Source organism: Amblyomma americanum, chromosome 6 (genome assembly GCF_052857255.1).
Source record: "Amblyomma americanum isolate KBUSLIRL-KWMA chromosome 6, ASM5285725v1, whole genome shotgun sequence".
NCBI lineage: Eukaryota > Metazoa > Arthropoda > Arachnida > Ixodida > Ixodidae > Amblyomma > Amblyomma americanum.
In genome coordinates this window covers 117,667,390-117,684,056 of record NC_135502.1, presented here as the reverse complement: position 1 = coordinate 117,684,056, position 16,667 = coordinate 117,667,390, and the positions used below count along the sequence as shown (strand labels likewise).

At 44.6% G+C, this 16,667-nt stretch overlaps 1 protein-coding gene across 8 annotated transcripts in view; it reads right to left on the bottom strand.

Annotated features, from left to right (window-relative positions):
* The window catches only part of GluClalpha (glycine receptor alpha 1), a 403,918-nt gene that overhangs the window by 73,915 nt on the left and 313,336 nt on the right, over positions 1 to 16,667 (bottom strand). For all 8 annotated transcript variants that reach the window (XM_077627890.1, XM_077627892.1, XM_077627894.1 and 5 more), the window contains one exon: positions 3,220 to 3,323. In XM_077627890.1, the coding sequence (XP_077484016.1) occupies positions 3,220 to 3,323 (104 nt within the window). The remainder of the gene's footprint in view (positions 1 to 3,219; positions 3,324 to 16,667) is intronic.

Genomic DNA, 16,667 nt, shown 5'->3' with positions numbered 1-16,667 from the left:
TCTGCCCATAAAGTACTTCTCAACCTACGTACAATAGATCCAGCCGCACTTTAATACTTGGTACAGCGCAGAAATTCTTGCTCACCTGTTTCTATTTTGTGAAGTCGTGTTTCTTTCTCACAAGAATAGCGCCTTCCAGAAGTGGTCGCCTCCATATACTGACAATATACAGGGTGTTTCATCTAAGACTTTACCCAACTTTTCGAAATGGGATTTTTGAGTTTGAAGTGCGCTTTTATTTGGTACAGCATTGCCGGTGGTGTAGTACATCAGAATACAGCAAAGACGTGCTAATACCAAGCTCGTCCTCTAATACTGAATAGTTATCTTTCTAGCTATTACAGTTAGGCTCATTAATTACTGAGAGGCGTGTAGCAAACCATAATTGATATCCAAATCAGTTTCTATAGAATTTCGAAAACGCATTTACAATCGGTGTTGTGGTCCAGAAAATTTTGGCTACATTTCTCCAAAATACATGTGCATTTGAGAAGCTTGCAGGCAAAGCAACCTCTCCAGTACTCGTAGCTCGTCGAAATAGCGAAAATTTGCAAGCCACAGCGCCTACAGTAACTGAGTTTCGAAATTCTAAAAACTGAAATCGATATTAATTACGGTGAACTACACGCCTCTCAATGATCAAGGAACCTAGCAGTAATAGTTAACAAGTTAATTATTAATTATTAGTCAACCAGCCGGCTAGTTAACACGTCTTAGCGGTATTCTGATGTAGTACACCGCTTCAATTCAATTCAATTCAATTTATTTCCAGAAAAAAATTCTGGTGGCCGCTTAAAACGCTATGCCGAAGAAAGGGCTCATCTAACTCAAAAAGGCTATTTTTAAAAACTGTAAAATCTTAATTTAAACACCCTGCATACTGTGCACACGGAATTTATATAAAAAAAGAAACAAATGTTTCAAGTCCTTGAGCCGTGCTTGGACCTGTAGACGTCCTTGCTGCGTTTGATTCAACGCAGCAATAAAGCGAAGAGAGCGCAAGCGGTGAAAATGACACGCATCTAGGGTAATCCGGTCTACTACGGCAGTGCAACACAGGGCTCAAGAAATACGCCAATGTGATTTCACCTATGGATTCTCGAAAATCAGCGAGAGTTCATGAATAGAAGCGGCATTTGGGCTGTAGATTGATGCTGTAGGCTGTAACCTATTGGCGGCATTGGCCCTGTGATTATTCTGCCGCTAACTGCTTCGCCGTAGCGACACAGAGCTGCCGACTTGATCAAGCAAAGCCAGCGGCTTTGTCGCCGACTTCGCCAGAACAGATGGTTCCCAGGAACTGTCTCTATAAAAGTGTGGCGCGCACTCCAGTCAATGAAGCAACTCCTCACCAACGATTGCTCGATATGACGTAAATTTCACCTCTACTGCTATGATGCAGTTGTTTATCCTAAGTTCAAAAGTGGCTGTATACTTTCAGTACCAAAACGCCTGGTTACTCTACACTTTTGTCGCTGAGGCCCCACCGTCACTGGCACAAAAACTGCCCTTGTTTTTCGTCATGTTTCTAAGATGTGTGCGAGCTGATGACAGTCGGGATTTTGTGCCGATGCCTGATCCGAGGGTTCGCTGCTCGGGCAAGGCCGCTTAAGAAGCAGTTAACGCTTTTCAACACTTTGCGCAGAAGCGAAATGTAGAAGTCGAGTCGGCATCTTAGGCACTGTTTGGGCGCTGCATCGTGGCTAGCAATTTGGCCTATTTGAAAGAAGCGAGTGAGTTATCCTAACGCTCGTTATTTGCTAGTGCACTCAGACAGACGAAGGCCATTCTGTTGCAGAGGGCTTTCAGAGGTGTTTTCATGCTGCTTAGGGGAAGTTTTTTGTTGTGTTTTTTTTGTGTCGCCAGTACCAGACAGGCATTTCGCAGACTTTTTACTGCTTTTGCTGAATATCTTTTCTTGACGATTTTGTGCAACTACACTGGGGCTTGAAAATTGTGGCATTAAAATGCCAGTAGCCAGAGCTACTCTGCTTTCTTCTCATTGAAGAAGGAAGCCCCCTCCTGATTTTATAAGCAGCCACATATTTGCGAGCAGTGTTCTAGTCATTAGGATTTGCATTCCCCTTTCTTTTAGCACATTAAGGCTTCTTGGTTCCCGTGTAAATATAGGCGAATATCCAAGCGATATCGAAGTGTTTACACCTATACCCGGGTACTTGACCGGTAATATAGACGCTCACTATGAATAGCGCTCCATTCTACTCGAGTTCCTTGGAGCTAGATTATACAATTATTACAGATTGCAGAAAGCCTTTAAAGTATTTTCTGCAACGTTGTGATGGTTCTGTTGATGAATAAATGTAACACGCATTTTATATGCAATTGTCAAATGGCATTTACGCAGCATGTATGCATGCAGCGCCGGTGGTAGATTTTTCCGCCACTCCGGTCACACGCACCAAAAAAGGCAAAATAACAGACGCCACGAAACGTCTAAATCAAATTAAATTAGCGCCCGGGGATGCAGTTGAAGAGGAGCAAGCAGCTGACCTAATAGGTCAGGGCGCTACTTGGCGCGATGACGTGTACTATGGACGATTTCATCACGCGAGGCGCAAATGCTGCGGTAAACTTTATACTTCACAACTATCTCCCGTGGCTAGCAGGCACATGCTGACTCAGAACGCGACATTCGCGCAAAATGGTCCAGGACCACTACCAGACAGCCCCTAAGTAGGAGAACGAGCTGTAGGCGTCCGTTCCTACGTGTCAAAGTGCAGGAAATTTTTGTTATTTGTATTTCTGGTGCACTCATTGTTCCCCTCGTTTCAGGTGCGATTGACTTGGGAGTCATAGTGAGCACAACTTTTCACATACAACGCACAATGGCGACCACGAAAGAAGAGAGCGACCGCATGACATTAATTCCAGCAGAAAACTTGAGAACAATAAACAATAAGCAAGAAACAATATTTGTAAGGGAAATCAGTATCAATAAGGAGGAAGTACTGCGAGTAAAAACGATGCACATAAAATCAAGCAGAAATGAGAGGTAATACTCCTACGTCATAAAAAGAAATGTCAGGAACGTAGGACTAGCCTAAACTTCCCCGCCAGCATGCAAATGCTCGACAGTTGGGAAAACATGCACAGAACATTAGCGGGCAACGTGCGGTCTATATTCGGATGCGGCTTGAGTCATTCCAACAAACACACGCAAGCAGGACCTAGGTAAGGGTAGCAGCGCGGTGCACCCACCTGTGTTGTTAATTCCCATGGGCCGGATCCTGCAGTCATAACGACCCTGGCCAATGATGCTGTCCAATATCCGCTTTTCTATAGCGCGGAAATTTGCCTTGCCCCTGTGGAAAGACAAGAGAGTAGGAGAAAGAGAATGAGCGATCACTTGGCCAAAAAAAAAAGTAGCAGACGATTTAGCATGGTCAAGAACGGAATAGCGTGCGGTTCTACTAGTTAGGGTGGGCACTTAATGTCCTTACATGCTAAATGCATTTGGCCTAAAGGTCTTTCCTATAAAGGCCTTACTATATCAGGCCAAAGTTATACACTATAACGACCTTTGGTCTAAAAGCCTTTAACAGGAAGGTATTTACCATGAAGGCCTTCTTCATGCGGGAGGCGCGGGGTTCGATCCCCAGTGCCACCGGGCACCCACCGGTAATACAATGGGTACAAGCTTTCCCCTAGTCTGGGGCTCGGCTTATTTATGTTGAAATGCTTGGGAAATGGGTCTTTGACCCCACCTTGAGAAGCCGAAAATACCTCGTCCCATGGCGCTCTTGCGCCATAAAAATTCGTCATCATTATAAGTGCTTCGCTACGCGACTCAGAAACAAATCACCGTTGCCCGGTTACTTTTGGCAAATACTGTGCGTACATATTTATTTATTACAGAATACCTACATCGAAAAGGGGAATTATCGCAGGGGAGACAGTTTTAGAAAAATAAGTTTTCAGAACACCTAATATGAATCCACGAAAAAAAAATGCACGAAATCAGAAAATGTGTTCAGTAGTGCTAAAACACTGAAACCGGATGTAACTTCTACATTTACTTTTTTATCTTAAAGTGAAAATAAAACATTCACAACGCTTATAGTCAGAAGTGCTCAGTGATCTGAGCGCTTAAAAGTCGACAAAACTCCTGTTTCATTTATTCCAGATCCGACGTGGATCTGGACCCGAACAGACCCGTCTGAACAAGTCTGGTTGGCACGCTGAGTGCCAAGTGTTTCTCCAACCGAAGTTTACGAATCAGTGCACTTTGTTTAGGGTCTTGTTAAGCTTGCAAAATAAGAAACATTACAATAAGGAATTTTTCTCAAATTACTGATTAGCGCTAGATTGGCTAGGTCTAATCCTATCAACGCATAAACACATAAACGGCATGTTTTGAGGGCATCAGGTTACTTCAAGTTTTACAGCTGGCTGCAGTCAGCACTAGAAATGATGATACTTGGTACCATGGTACCATGGGTCTCAGAAAATGTCAGTTCCTTCTACATTGCTCAGTCAGAAATCCTTTTAACCTTTTTCGTTAGCAAAATGTTTTAACGTGATCGCTCAAGTCCACATATTCCTTACAATATCTACATTTGAACATTGTACACCTCCTTCGTAGTCTTCAACTACATCTACTGTAGGACAGATGAGTCTCGCTATGATTTCAAGTTAACACGTTTCTGCGCGGCCTGCGACCAGCTCATTTCCGCAGACTAACTAATGTCATCTGCCCACCCACTACTTCCGGGTTAGTTTGTTCGGCTTCTACACATTTCTTCATTTGACTATACATGAAGCATTACGTTTAGAGCTAGTATAAAACTCTGTCTTGCGTTCATACAATATTTTGTCTGCAAAGTTTTGTTCCAAAGGCCGAGCAGGATTTCAACCAAAGAGCCCTTGAGAAAGAGAATATCTTCTTTTTCCTTTCGTAACAATACATTAAAGCCAGAAATACCTGAAGTAAAAGCGCATGCACCGTGAATAGGCATACGCCGAAAGGCTTTATTCCTGGACATTTTTATACCATAACTCCGCATACATCAAAATTAGACTGTCGGGGGTCTTTTATCTCCTTTATACTCCCAAGTTGGCCGCCCCGTGAATTACCGCCTCGAAACGCCGCGAGCGTACGTCTAAGGCTTCCCTGTTAATAGGGGATTCATAAAGAATGCCATTCGGCGTAGTGCAAATTTACGTTTGGGGTTATCAGAACGTCGCGGCTACTAAGGGGAGCCAATATGCGTACTCCAATAAACGTAATGATGGGCATTTCTTGAAGTATTGGAGCTGAAGCCTGAAACCGGAAATAATGAAGTGTATACTGGCGACGGTGGTCTCTTTTTATATCTGTGGATGGTTGAAGGAAGGTTAATTTTCGGTATGTGGCAAATACCATAGGAGCCACTTTGCCAAGAGGCGGACTGCAGAAGAAAAGGAAATAGACCGAAGGAGATGCCCAAGTCCGGTGTCAGAGCTTTGAGTATAAAAGTACAGCTCCAGTTCTCGTCATACCCGTTATAAGGCTTCTCCTCTGATGCTTTTACGGCTTTCAGAGGGACCAGCCCTGCACTGCAATTTTCAAGCTTCGGTGCTTAACACACCCACTGCCATCTCGACCATCAACTTTACATCTGCGTAGACATGTATATCTGTTTCAGTACCAGCGAATACCTCCTCTATACCAGCATTACTGTACGCGACATGAATGCTCCCGTACTGCCCACTCATTGATGCACAAGCACACGGTACAGTAAACATGTGCGTGGTACAGTCTTCTGAGGAGCTAATTTCGTCAGTGTTCTTTAAGGTGTCCCCTCACCCACTATCACCGTCGGGGACGTGGAAACAAGCCTTTACTTTCTTTCCGTGCCGCATACTCTAATTCTTGTCACGTGTAAAGCCACCTGTGTAAAAGTTACAAGCAGTAACAGCGTCTAAATTGGTTGTTACAGCGCGACCGCGTTTGACGTTTGCCTATTTTTGGCTGGTGTAAAGTTAGAACGCCTGAAGGCAGGTGATTTATAAGTTTTTTTTTTCGGAAGAATGTACCGTACAACTCATTCAAAATACCGGTTTACCGGCGCAGGCCACCACCAACTGAAGGACGTGCTGCCGAGCCCTGCCTTCTAACAGGTCCTCTCTTGTCACCAACACCGTGACAATACGTTTTTCCTCCATAAAAACGCAGCCGACCGCGGTGGCTGCGTTTTTATGGAGGAAAAACGCTAAGGCACCCGTGTGCTGTGCGATGTCAGTGCACGTTAAAGATCCCCAGGAGGTCGAAATTATTCCGGAGTCCTCCACTACGGCACCTCCTCTTGCTTTCTTCTTTCACTCCCTCCTTTATCCCTTCCCTTACGGCGCGGTTCGGGTGTCCAACGATATATGAGACAGATACTGCGCCATTTCCGTTCCCCAAAAACCAATTATTATTACTATATTAATACGGAACTTACCAAGTGAGGCGTTCTGTTGGCAGGGACAAACTGCTCGGCTGCCTAGTCGCCATTAAAAAAAAAGCTTTTCTAAAGAAAGAGGAGAAACCCTAAGCACGTTTGCGGCTACATTCATGATTACATAAGTGCAACTGATCGGTTATCTTGTTAACCGTATACAAAATTCTGTCGCATGTCCAAAAAGTGTGCTTGATTCTATTCCTTGCAATTCAAATTTCTGTAATTTATTTGAATTTTTCAATTTCTATCTTGATTCAGTCTTCTACTTTGCCGCCTCACGTCTATTTTTCGCCTCGCAACTACTTCATTGGCATTCTCCACCGTAACGTGTCAATCACCCCGCGTGAGTATGTGCCATATTGACTGAAGTAAAGAAGAATAAACTCGGAAGCTCCTTAGGGACTCCGCCGCCAATAAAAACTGAAGAAAAGTGTCCTTTTTCTTTTTCAAGGCTACTTCCGCCTGAAGCGGCAATCTTCTGCTCTTAACCGCTTGATGCCATGTTTGGCGCTTCATTGTTTGAGTAGCGCCCGGTGAGTAAGGATTCTTTTCTCTGGCGTTGTACCATACCTCATGCCCCGCCGCCCTGTATTAATTTTGCTATTATCATTGTGAGGTGCATTTGCGTTCATGGCTCCGAAGCAGCAATTCGTAACTGCATGAATAATCACTGCGCGCTCAGAGGAACCATGGCAGAGGATCCTTGCCGACAATGCGACGTCGGTGTGTAAAGCCACTTCATGCGATCTGGCTTGAGGTTTCGCGTTTCAAGAATTTTGGTTGGCTAAGCACGTATGAAGGCGCGTATGCGTAATAAAGGCGCGTATGCGTAATGGTTAGCACAGATGCTTCGAGACTATGTTTGCTGATTTTTTTAAAAATCGTCTCAGGACAAACTCAGGACAAACCCACTAGCCATAGACTACTGCCGCATATTATTTGTCTTATCTGCATGCTGCCTTTAGTGTAACCTAAACAGTTTGAAAGAGTGCAGAGTATCATGACGTAACCGAGCAGTTCATTCTCTTATTTCTTCTGCGTAATTCGGCCAGCATGGCGCCAAGGTGCGGGCCTGTATTCTCGGTGTGGTGCACTGAACAATAACACGTTCAGGTGTGTAACTGAGCTACTTAGTTCACTATACAGTAATCCATCCTGCTACAGTAACCAATCATCTGTGTATAAATCGCTTGTTTGGTGCGAATAATTTGGTAAAAATTTTACGCATACAGTTGCTTATAATAGCTATTTATTTACATCGATTGTATCTATATATGTTTGTTTTCGGTACTTTTATGGCAACAATTTTTTTTATGGTTACAGAGAAAGGAAATCAGACGGCTGAAGCCGACGTGAAATACAAGCTGTCCTACAATTAGAACCAGCCAAATAAATATCTGGCACATCTAAATCCATTTTCTACACCACTCCTGTTACTTCAGGCGCTTACGCTGACAAACCCGTGCCCGCAGGACTGACAAATACAATTCCAAAAAAAGGTGTGCATTGCGATTAAGGGAGCAAAACAACAAGTTGGGGGGGGGGGGGGGGCGGCGCTTCTTTCAATGATTTCACAGCAGTGTCTTCTTAGTGCTACCATTCCTGAAACGTTGCCCGCTGGTGTCTTCCACTTTTTGCTGCTTTTGAAACGCAGTATGCTACTTCGTTCTGCTGAGCTCCCAGTGTGCGATGAGAGGGTACGATAACAGCGGATAAATTTGTGCTTTCCCAAGCTATTGAAGAAAATTGAGTTCGTTTATAATTACTAACTTTTTGTCCTTGCATTCATCACCATCACCATCAGCCTGACTACGCCTACTGCAAGACAAAGACCTCTTCCATGTATCTCCAATTAGCACTGTCTTTTACCAGCTGCGGCCACCCCACCCTTAGATCTTCTTAATCTCATCCGCCAACCAAACTTTCTGCTGCCCCCGGCTGCGTTTTCCTTCCTTAATTCTGTTTACAGTAACATCGGGCAGATATTGCATTCTGAATTATCTTCTGTAATCAATAATGTTTAATGAATGCAAGAATGCGAAGTATAGTACTGATAATAAAAATTGACACACTTCGTCAAATCAGCTGACAAAGCTGTGAGCACTATCTCCTCATTCTGTATCGTCATCATAATCGTCATCATCAGCAGCGTGACCATGCCCTCTGCAAGACAAAGGTCTCTCCCATATCTCTCCAACGAACCCTCTCCAGTGTCAGCTGCGGCTGCTCTATCCCCTCAAATCTCTTAGTCTCATCCGCCCATATAACTTTCTGCCACCCCCTACTACGCTTCCCTTCTCTTAGGCTCCACTCCGTTACCCTTAAGGACCATCGGTTATCTTGCCTTCGCTTTACATACACTGCCCAAGCCCATTTCTTTGACTAGGCTGTCATTAACTCATGCTTTATCCCTCACCCACTCTTCCGTCTTCCTCTCTCTATGTTACACCTATCATTTTTCTTTCCATAGTGCGCTGAGATGTCCTTAATGTAAGTTGAACCCTTTTCTTTAGCCGCCACGTTTCTTTCCAATAGGTCAGTACCGGCAAGATATAGATGTTACATACTTTTCTCTGTGTCAACTGTGCTCTGCAAGAGCAGGCCCTAACGGGCCATCTTCTGCGAGAACCTGCTGCACATCCAAAACCACCATCTGTGTCCATAAAAGACGAAGTGATTGCCTTAGGTGCGGTTCTATGCCAGTTTTTTTTTATCTTCTCCTTTCTCACGCCTTCTCTCTTTTGTATATTTTGTGCCTCTCTTGTGGTTATAAGCGGTTCTTTCGAGATAATAAAATCAGTTCGTAGTTGGCGCCTGTCCCGTCTTTTGCGTGCTCTTCTCCTCATTTTCTGAAGTCGTTGCATTCCATTTACGACGTTTATTCACCAACTAGATCAAACAAAAATCTTGCCATAACAAAGAACATTATTCTAGTTGACCGCCTCCTGAAGCCAAAAAGAGCGGCAACATGAGCAGCGCGACTCCTTTCTCGGCCTCGCGAGAGCCGAAGACACCTCGAGACGTGCCACGGATGGCAGAAACTTCACCTGAAGCAGCCCAGCTCCGGGGCTGGGGATGAATCGAGCGACACGCAAGCCAACGCTGGCGGTCAAGCATGAAGGTTACAGCTTAACCCATAAATTAATTGCAGTGGACAGCAAAGATGGCGGTCACAGAGTAGCCCGGAAATAGCTCATAGCCGACGGTAAAAAGGCGTGCAACTTTTAAACTGTGCACCTATAGCAAGAGTGACGAAGATTATAGTGCACCTTCGTTTTCTCAACGAGCGGGAATAAAGTTTACGAGGAACCTCAGGTCGACTTCAATAGGGCAGTTACTTGGAACGGGTTGGCTATTCCTCATCTCACGAAAGATAGGCCCTCATGCTTTGGACTGCTTGCACGGAGGACTACTAAGTCAAGATACCTGCTATCACGCCAAAATACACGCAAGGACGGCCCATGAATCGAATACAGTTTACAATTTTACACTTTGCCAATTGAGCTACAGTGAGCAACTAGCTTGACTTATTGATCTACGCACCGTGTTCCTACAAAGTGCGTGTTCAGCAGTTGGCTACACATCGATGACGCGCTACACTGAAGTGGTACAATTTAAAAGTGATTCTTTGAGTTTGGTTGTGCTTTTTTGCTCAGAGGTGTTGTGTTATGCAAGCGTGTTGCGGGTTTCTTTGACTCATTTTGCCCACTGGTGCTCTTGTTTAGTGGGGACATTGAAGCCAATCCAGGCCCCACCTTGTCAGTGTCTGATCAGTTGGAAACTGTTATTGAAAATCAGAAGGTGTCTGCAGCTGAGCTGACATCTATCAGGGAGAAGTTGGACGGTCATATATCAGACTCAAACCGGAGGTTGGCTTCTATTGAAGAAAAATCGCCCGAGTATCGCTCTCGGCGTAATAACTTGATTATCTTTGAGGTCAAGGAAGATAGCGCAGAAACCCCGATGAGCCTTAGGAGCGCTGTGTTAAGAGAAGTGTTTGAAAAAAAAACTAGGTATTACGGTCGGGAGCGTTGAACGCATACACCGCTTCGGCAGGCAATTAGAAGATAAGGATCGACCAGTGATAAGGCGCTTCTTCGATTTTAATGAAAAAATGAACCTTCTTAGGAACGCGAAGAAGCTGAAAGGCTCAGGGATGTCACTATCTGAGGACTACCCGCTTAGAATTAAAGAAGTACGGAAACTGCTGTGGTCTACCGTTAAAGATAATTGCAAACCTGAGGATAATGCATACCTAAAAGTTGACACGCTAGTTTTCAACGGTGACAAAGACGCCTGGGATGCAGAAAGGAATGAAAGACGGAATCTCACAATTTCAAATGAACGCAAAAAAGATTGATAAGGCGAAGATTCTGGCAGTGTCAGTGTTGCCTCAACATCTACATGCATTGTCACAGGAAATCAGAAGCGAAAGGCGTATAAATGACGAGCTGATAATACCAGACCGTTACGACTCGCTTCCTTCAAAGCTTCGCAAATAAGACAGCTGAATTCGAAGCAATCCTTTCCGACCTAGACGCGCACATTACGTTTCTGACAGAAACCTGGCTTCATTCTGAAATCCCTGATGGCTTAATTGTTCCCCCCGCCTACAAAACATAGCGATGCGACAGAGCGACACGTGGAGGTGGAGTCACGATAGTGCTTAAGGAAACTATATCTACTTTGATGCTGCCGGGTATTCCTAACCATGAAAGTCTTTTTTGTAAGATTGATTTCTGTGGAACACCATTGTATTAGGCGTAGTATATCGACCTACTAATGCTGATGTCGCCTTTCTTGAAGAGCTGTGAGATTATGTTCAACGCTTCCGGGGCGACCGAGTGAAATTGATTTTAGGTGGCGATCTCAACTTGCCTGATATTGATTGGATCCACATGAGTATTATGGGTGCCAATTCTGGTCATTCTGAGCTCCTTTTAGACACTGCCTTCACGTGTAATCTGACCCAGATTGTTGACAGACCAACCAAGAAATGTGTCTCTGTATCCCACATTCTTGACTTAGTATTTATTAGCCCTGCCCTTAAGTGTATTTCTGTTGATGTTTTAGAGGGTGTATCTGATCATAATTTTGTTTCCTCTGTTTTTTCTCTATCGGATTAGGTTGACAGCAAAAAGCGTCTCATTGTTGTGAAAAATTTAATAGAGCTGAATATGTTGAAATTTTGGATTTCCTAGAGAACCACTTTGACTCCTTTAGGGCTGAAGAGAATGGAAACGTGTTATGGTGTATGTTTAGAAAGATATGCCTCGATTGCTTGACAATGTATGTTCCGAATGTTAAGAAAAAACATAACCCATAGATTACGCGGGACGCACTTAAGCTAAAGAGGCGCTCAAGTAATCGTAATAAGTCTAATGAGAGTATGCTAGGCAGTCTATTAAGAAATAAGCTCAAGCAAGCTAAGGACTCTTTTTCAATGTTACGCTTGGTCGTTTTCTCAGTGAAACACCGGAAAAGTTCTGGCCACACAATAATGGTAATAAACAACAAAATGTGTCATTAATAGTTAATGGTTCTTCTGTCACAGTGTCAAAGATATTGCTGGTGTGTTTCATGCGTATTTTCAATCAGTGTATAACGATAAAAACTCGACTATTTTTTCTAAGCCAGACGGCTACACTTCTTTAATGCCAGATGTTACTATCTCCCGCGAAAGTATTTTGAATCTTCTTCTGAAGCTTGACGTTAAAAAGTCTAGTGGGCCTGATAACATCCCTTAAGCATTTCTCCGCCGTTACGCAGAATGGTCAAGGCGGATTTAAAGTGGTGGCGAAGGCTGGGCCGAAAAGTGGTTTAGCGCGACTGCAGCACAACCAGAGGATGGGGGGCAAAACACTCATATAAAGAAATAATAAAGCTACAAAATTGGAATGAATCTGCCAATAGAAAAGAAAAAATATATTAGCACCTTGTTTTATGAAAGAGGTAAGTCATTTTATTAAAACCTGGCAAATTTTGTATTTTTGCAACACTCTTGACCTGCCCCCTATTCATGAGTGTGCGGTGCATTACAGCGCGTCTTTGCAGGCCTTGTTTCGATACCCGGCTAACCCGGCCACAGACATGCTTCGCCAGTGTCTGGAAGTGTTGCTGCCTTTCTATGCTGCCCCTCCTTTACCAGTCACTTTCATTGCGTTCCCAATTGCACATTAACAAGGCCATAACTAGCAGGAACTCGAGCACATTTGACTGGCAAAGGTTGGGGCGCGCTGAAAGGCAGCAACCTTCGAGAGGTACGGGCAAGCTCGAAAACGCGGATTCTACAGAAAGACCGCTTTATAATTCGCGCCAAAAGCATACGTATGCGTGACGTCATTCTACGTCACGTTTGCGTAGTTTGCCCCCCAAAATCCAGGGGGCGCTGGAGTGCCCACGAGACGCCATTTTTTGGACCAATGGGCGTCTATGGAGCCTTCGCTACCAGTGTACATCTACCTTGGAATGGTTGTCACATAACCTGAAAGTTATGTTCAATGCCTGTTTGTCTCAGTGCGCAGCCTCATCAGAATAGAAAACCGCACATGTCGCACCTGTTTTTAAAGGCAATGACCCATCTTGCGTATGGAATTATCGCCCAATATCTATCGTCTCGACCAGCTGCAAACTGTTGGAGCATATAATCTGCCGAGCTTTGATGGAATTTCAGGAAGTGAGCCATTCCTTGTGTGATCAGCAACGTAGAGTTAGGCGGGGATTATCTACCCTCTCACAACTGATAGCCACTTGCCATGATTTTTTATTGCAGTTAACAACAAACAACAAATAGAGCTGTTTTTCTTGACTTCGCCAAAGCCTTTGATAAGGTACCGCACACTAAACTGATAGGAAAGCTTTACACTGCCGGAATCAATCCTGACATTATTGACCTGATTACAGCCTACTTATAAAACAGATTTCAATATGTTCATGTTGGCGATGAGTACTCTGATGCACTTCAGGTTTCATGTGGCGTTCCACAAGGATCGGTTCTGGGGCCTATCCTATGTTTAGTCTATGTAAATGACATAATGAGGTTGATTCCGAAGTTGAAGTTAATTTGCTGATAACTGCGTTTTATACTCCTTAGTTAACTCCACAGCTGACCAAATTGAGCTTAACAGTAACCTCCAGAAGATCTCAAACTGGTGCCAGCAATGGGGTATGTTTGTTAACGTTAATAAATGTTTGGTACTCACAATTTGTAAAAATAAAACTGTTCTGACTCATCCATATTGTATAGTTGGCGTACCACTTCCAGAATCCTCGTCTGTAAAATACCTTGGAGTTCAGAAAACAAATCGCCTAAACTGGGATGCCCACATCGATATTTCTTGCCGGAAAGCTCTGAAGACTCTAGGGTGCTTGAGGCGTTAAGTGCCGAAGGCCCCAAAACACGTGAAACTGGCAGCGTATAAGGCTTTGGTGCGGCCTCGTCTGGAATATGCCTGTTGTTTATGGGACCCATTTATAGCCAAGAATAGTTCCAAGTTAGAAAGAGTGCAAAGCATCGCGGCCCGTTTCATTTGCAACAGATACAAACGGATAGTGTAACAATTATGATCAATTCTATAGGCCTAGAACCTCTCCAGACAAGGCGCACTGAAGCAAGGTTGAAATTTCTGTACGTAATATATAATAATCTGATCAAAATAAACACTCATTATTATATTACTCCAGTTTCGTGACCAAGTACGCGTTATAACCATGAAAAAATGCTACAAGAATTCCGTGCACATTCTGATACAGTTAAACACTCATTTTTTGCCAAATCGACTACAGACTGGAATGAATTGCGGAAGTGTGTAGTGAATAGCCCGAATGTAAAAATGTTTGTTAATAATTCGAGAGTCTTTTGTATGTGAAATCCCTGTTTTTTGCTTACTTTTTTTCGCATCATCTGTTTGCTTTTGCATGACGCTCGTCTATATCTTGTTTATTTTTTACTCGTATCAGTGCTGACCCCTGCTTGGAGTCAAGCGACTGGGCAGTAATAAATAAATAAATAAAAATAAATATTAGACTCAGGTGAAAGTCTGAGGTTAAGCTGATCTGATCTGATCGCGCCGCAAATTGAAGTTGATGAAGACGACGGTGTGCAATGCACAGATCGCGAGTGTGGTGCAGTTTAACACCAGGCGCGATCGGCTACGGTTATAGCATAGTGCTCTCATGCAGTGGCCAGCGAAGCTTATCTGTTCGCGCTGCCACGAGTTTGAAACCAGACGCGCAATCGGAATTGGACGCGTGAACGCGCCGTGAGGGAAGGAATAAAAATTGGCAGTGGCTTAGCTCTGCTATGCCAGGAGATAAGTAGAGAAATGTAAGGCATAGCATGGTTAGCCTCGGTTAATCTTGATTGCAAGTCCAGGTTAGTCTGGTTGTCTAGCTATGTTGTTGTCGCCTTAAAGACAACATAACTGTGGTTGGGGCGCACGAGCTCTCCTTTTCAATCCTCCGACATGTTATCAAGCATGCGACGCAGCTGGCGAAGCGAGCGGAGGCGAGCGCAACGACGAGGAACGCGATGTGACGTCATACCAAACGGCGGCGGCGGCGAGCCGCGCGTGTGACGTCATGCCAGATGGCGCGGAGAGCGCGCAAATCACAGTAACCCTCTCGCATATCTCGGTGGACACCAGAACCACGGCGTAAAAGAAGGAATAAAGGAGGGAAAGACGAAAGCGCGGATCGGGTGTCCACCGAGATATGTGAGGCACGCGTTGTGACGTCATGTGCTTTCCCAGAGTGCGGCCACGGCGAAATCGCAAGTTCGCGGCCAGTAGCTTTCGCTTTAAAGGGAATGAGTGACATAAGAAACATAGACAGAGGGGCCGTAGCGGAGGATCTTTAACGTGCACTGACATCGCACAGCCCACGGGCACCTTTTGCGTTTCACCTCCATGGAAACGCGGCCGTCGCGGTCGGATTCGAACCTGTACTCTGGCTCAGTAGACGAGCGCCTACTGAGCCACCGCGGCGGGAAAACCCATTCGCGGCCATATTTATTTTATTTCTGAAAACTGAAGTTTAGGGACGCCACAAGTATTCTTGATTGAGTTTGAGCCCGTGAATGTGGCGCTTTCGTACTGATATAATGAATTTGAGGGCTAGCGTTCCCATGAGGTTCTCAATTAGTCCTCAGGCTGTTGCGACCACGCATACAGCGATTTCGCCTTCTATGTACGTGCAACAGAGTACACAACGACTCAGCGAGCAGTACGCCGCCACGCGGAGAGAATTCCTAGTAAACGACCAAGGAAAACGCATGAATCATGCGTTCTGGCGCTGGTAGCATGCAAAGCGCCGAATGTCACTACGCATGAGGCTTCAGGTGTCTCATCCGCCTTCAGGCCATCATACCAGCGTTGCACCAGCCCGTCAACTTTCGCTTCTTCATAAAGAACCCCTTCATCTGAAAGCTTTCGGTGAGGTATAACTCAATTCACATGCACGCCGGAGATGAAGGCTCGCCGAACGTTCTCCTCAGAGTTTGTAACGCCTGGCGTCTACCTTTTCGCTTCCTTTTTCTGTTAATGAACACTCTGCGTTGCTTGCAATTTGGAGAGGCTCCGTTTAGCTGTGCTCGCTAGCCCAGTAATATATTGATCGCGGCTGCTATTATGCTTGTTTCTATCTGCGGTTCAAACTGCAAATTTTATGAGTTGCTGGCACTAATATTGGCTTTTCGTGTTATACAATGCTGCCTAACTGTTTATAGGGATCTTTATATTTGCATTCCGCCTTCTTATACATGTTATTAACAGGTTACTCGCACAATCCTACGCCAGCCTCAAACATGAGAGTAGCAGTATGTACTAAATAAAAAAAATAGCTGTGGTGTAACTACTGTTGAACTTGGTTAGAGAGCGAAAGCTGGGGTGTATCGGGCAACTAGACGCGGCTTGGCGTCTGTAACGTTGAGTGCGTTCCGGAAAATTTCGCTACTGCTCAAGTGGAATATCTGTAATTTACACGCTAATAATTAAATTATTCATGAACGGCTCAGTATAGCTCGAAGGTACGTTTCTAAGAGACGCGGAGACGCGCGCCATCATTCAGGAGACGCGCGCCATCTGCTGGGCTATTGCTGTACATTGTGTGTTGGGGTTTCAGTGAGTGTCGCGTGATGGCGCCAGGATGCACGCAATGCACGAAGGAAATTCACCGGACACGTACTTCGCGACTCCCTTAAATGGACTGTCTATAATTTACATGCCC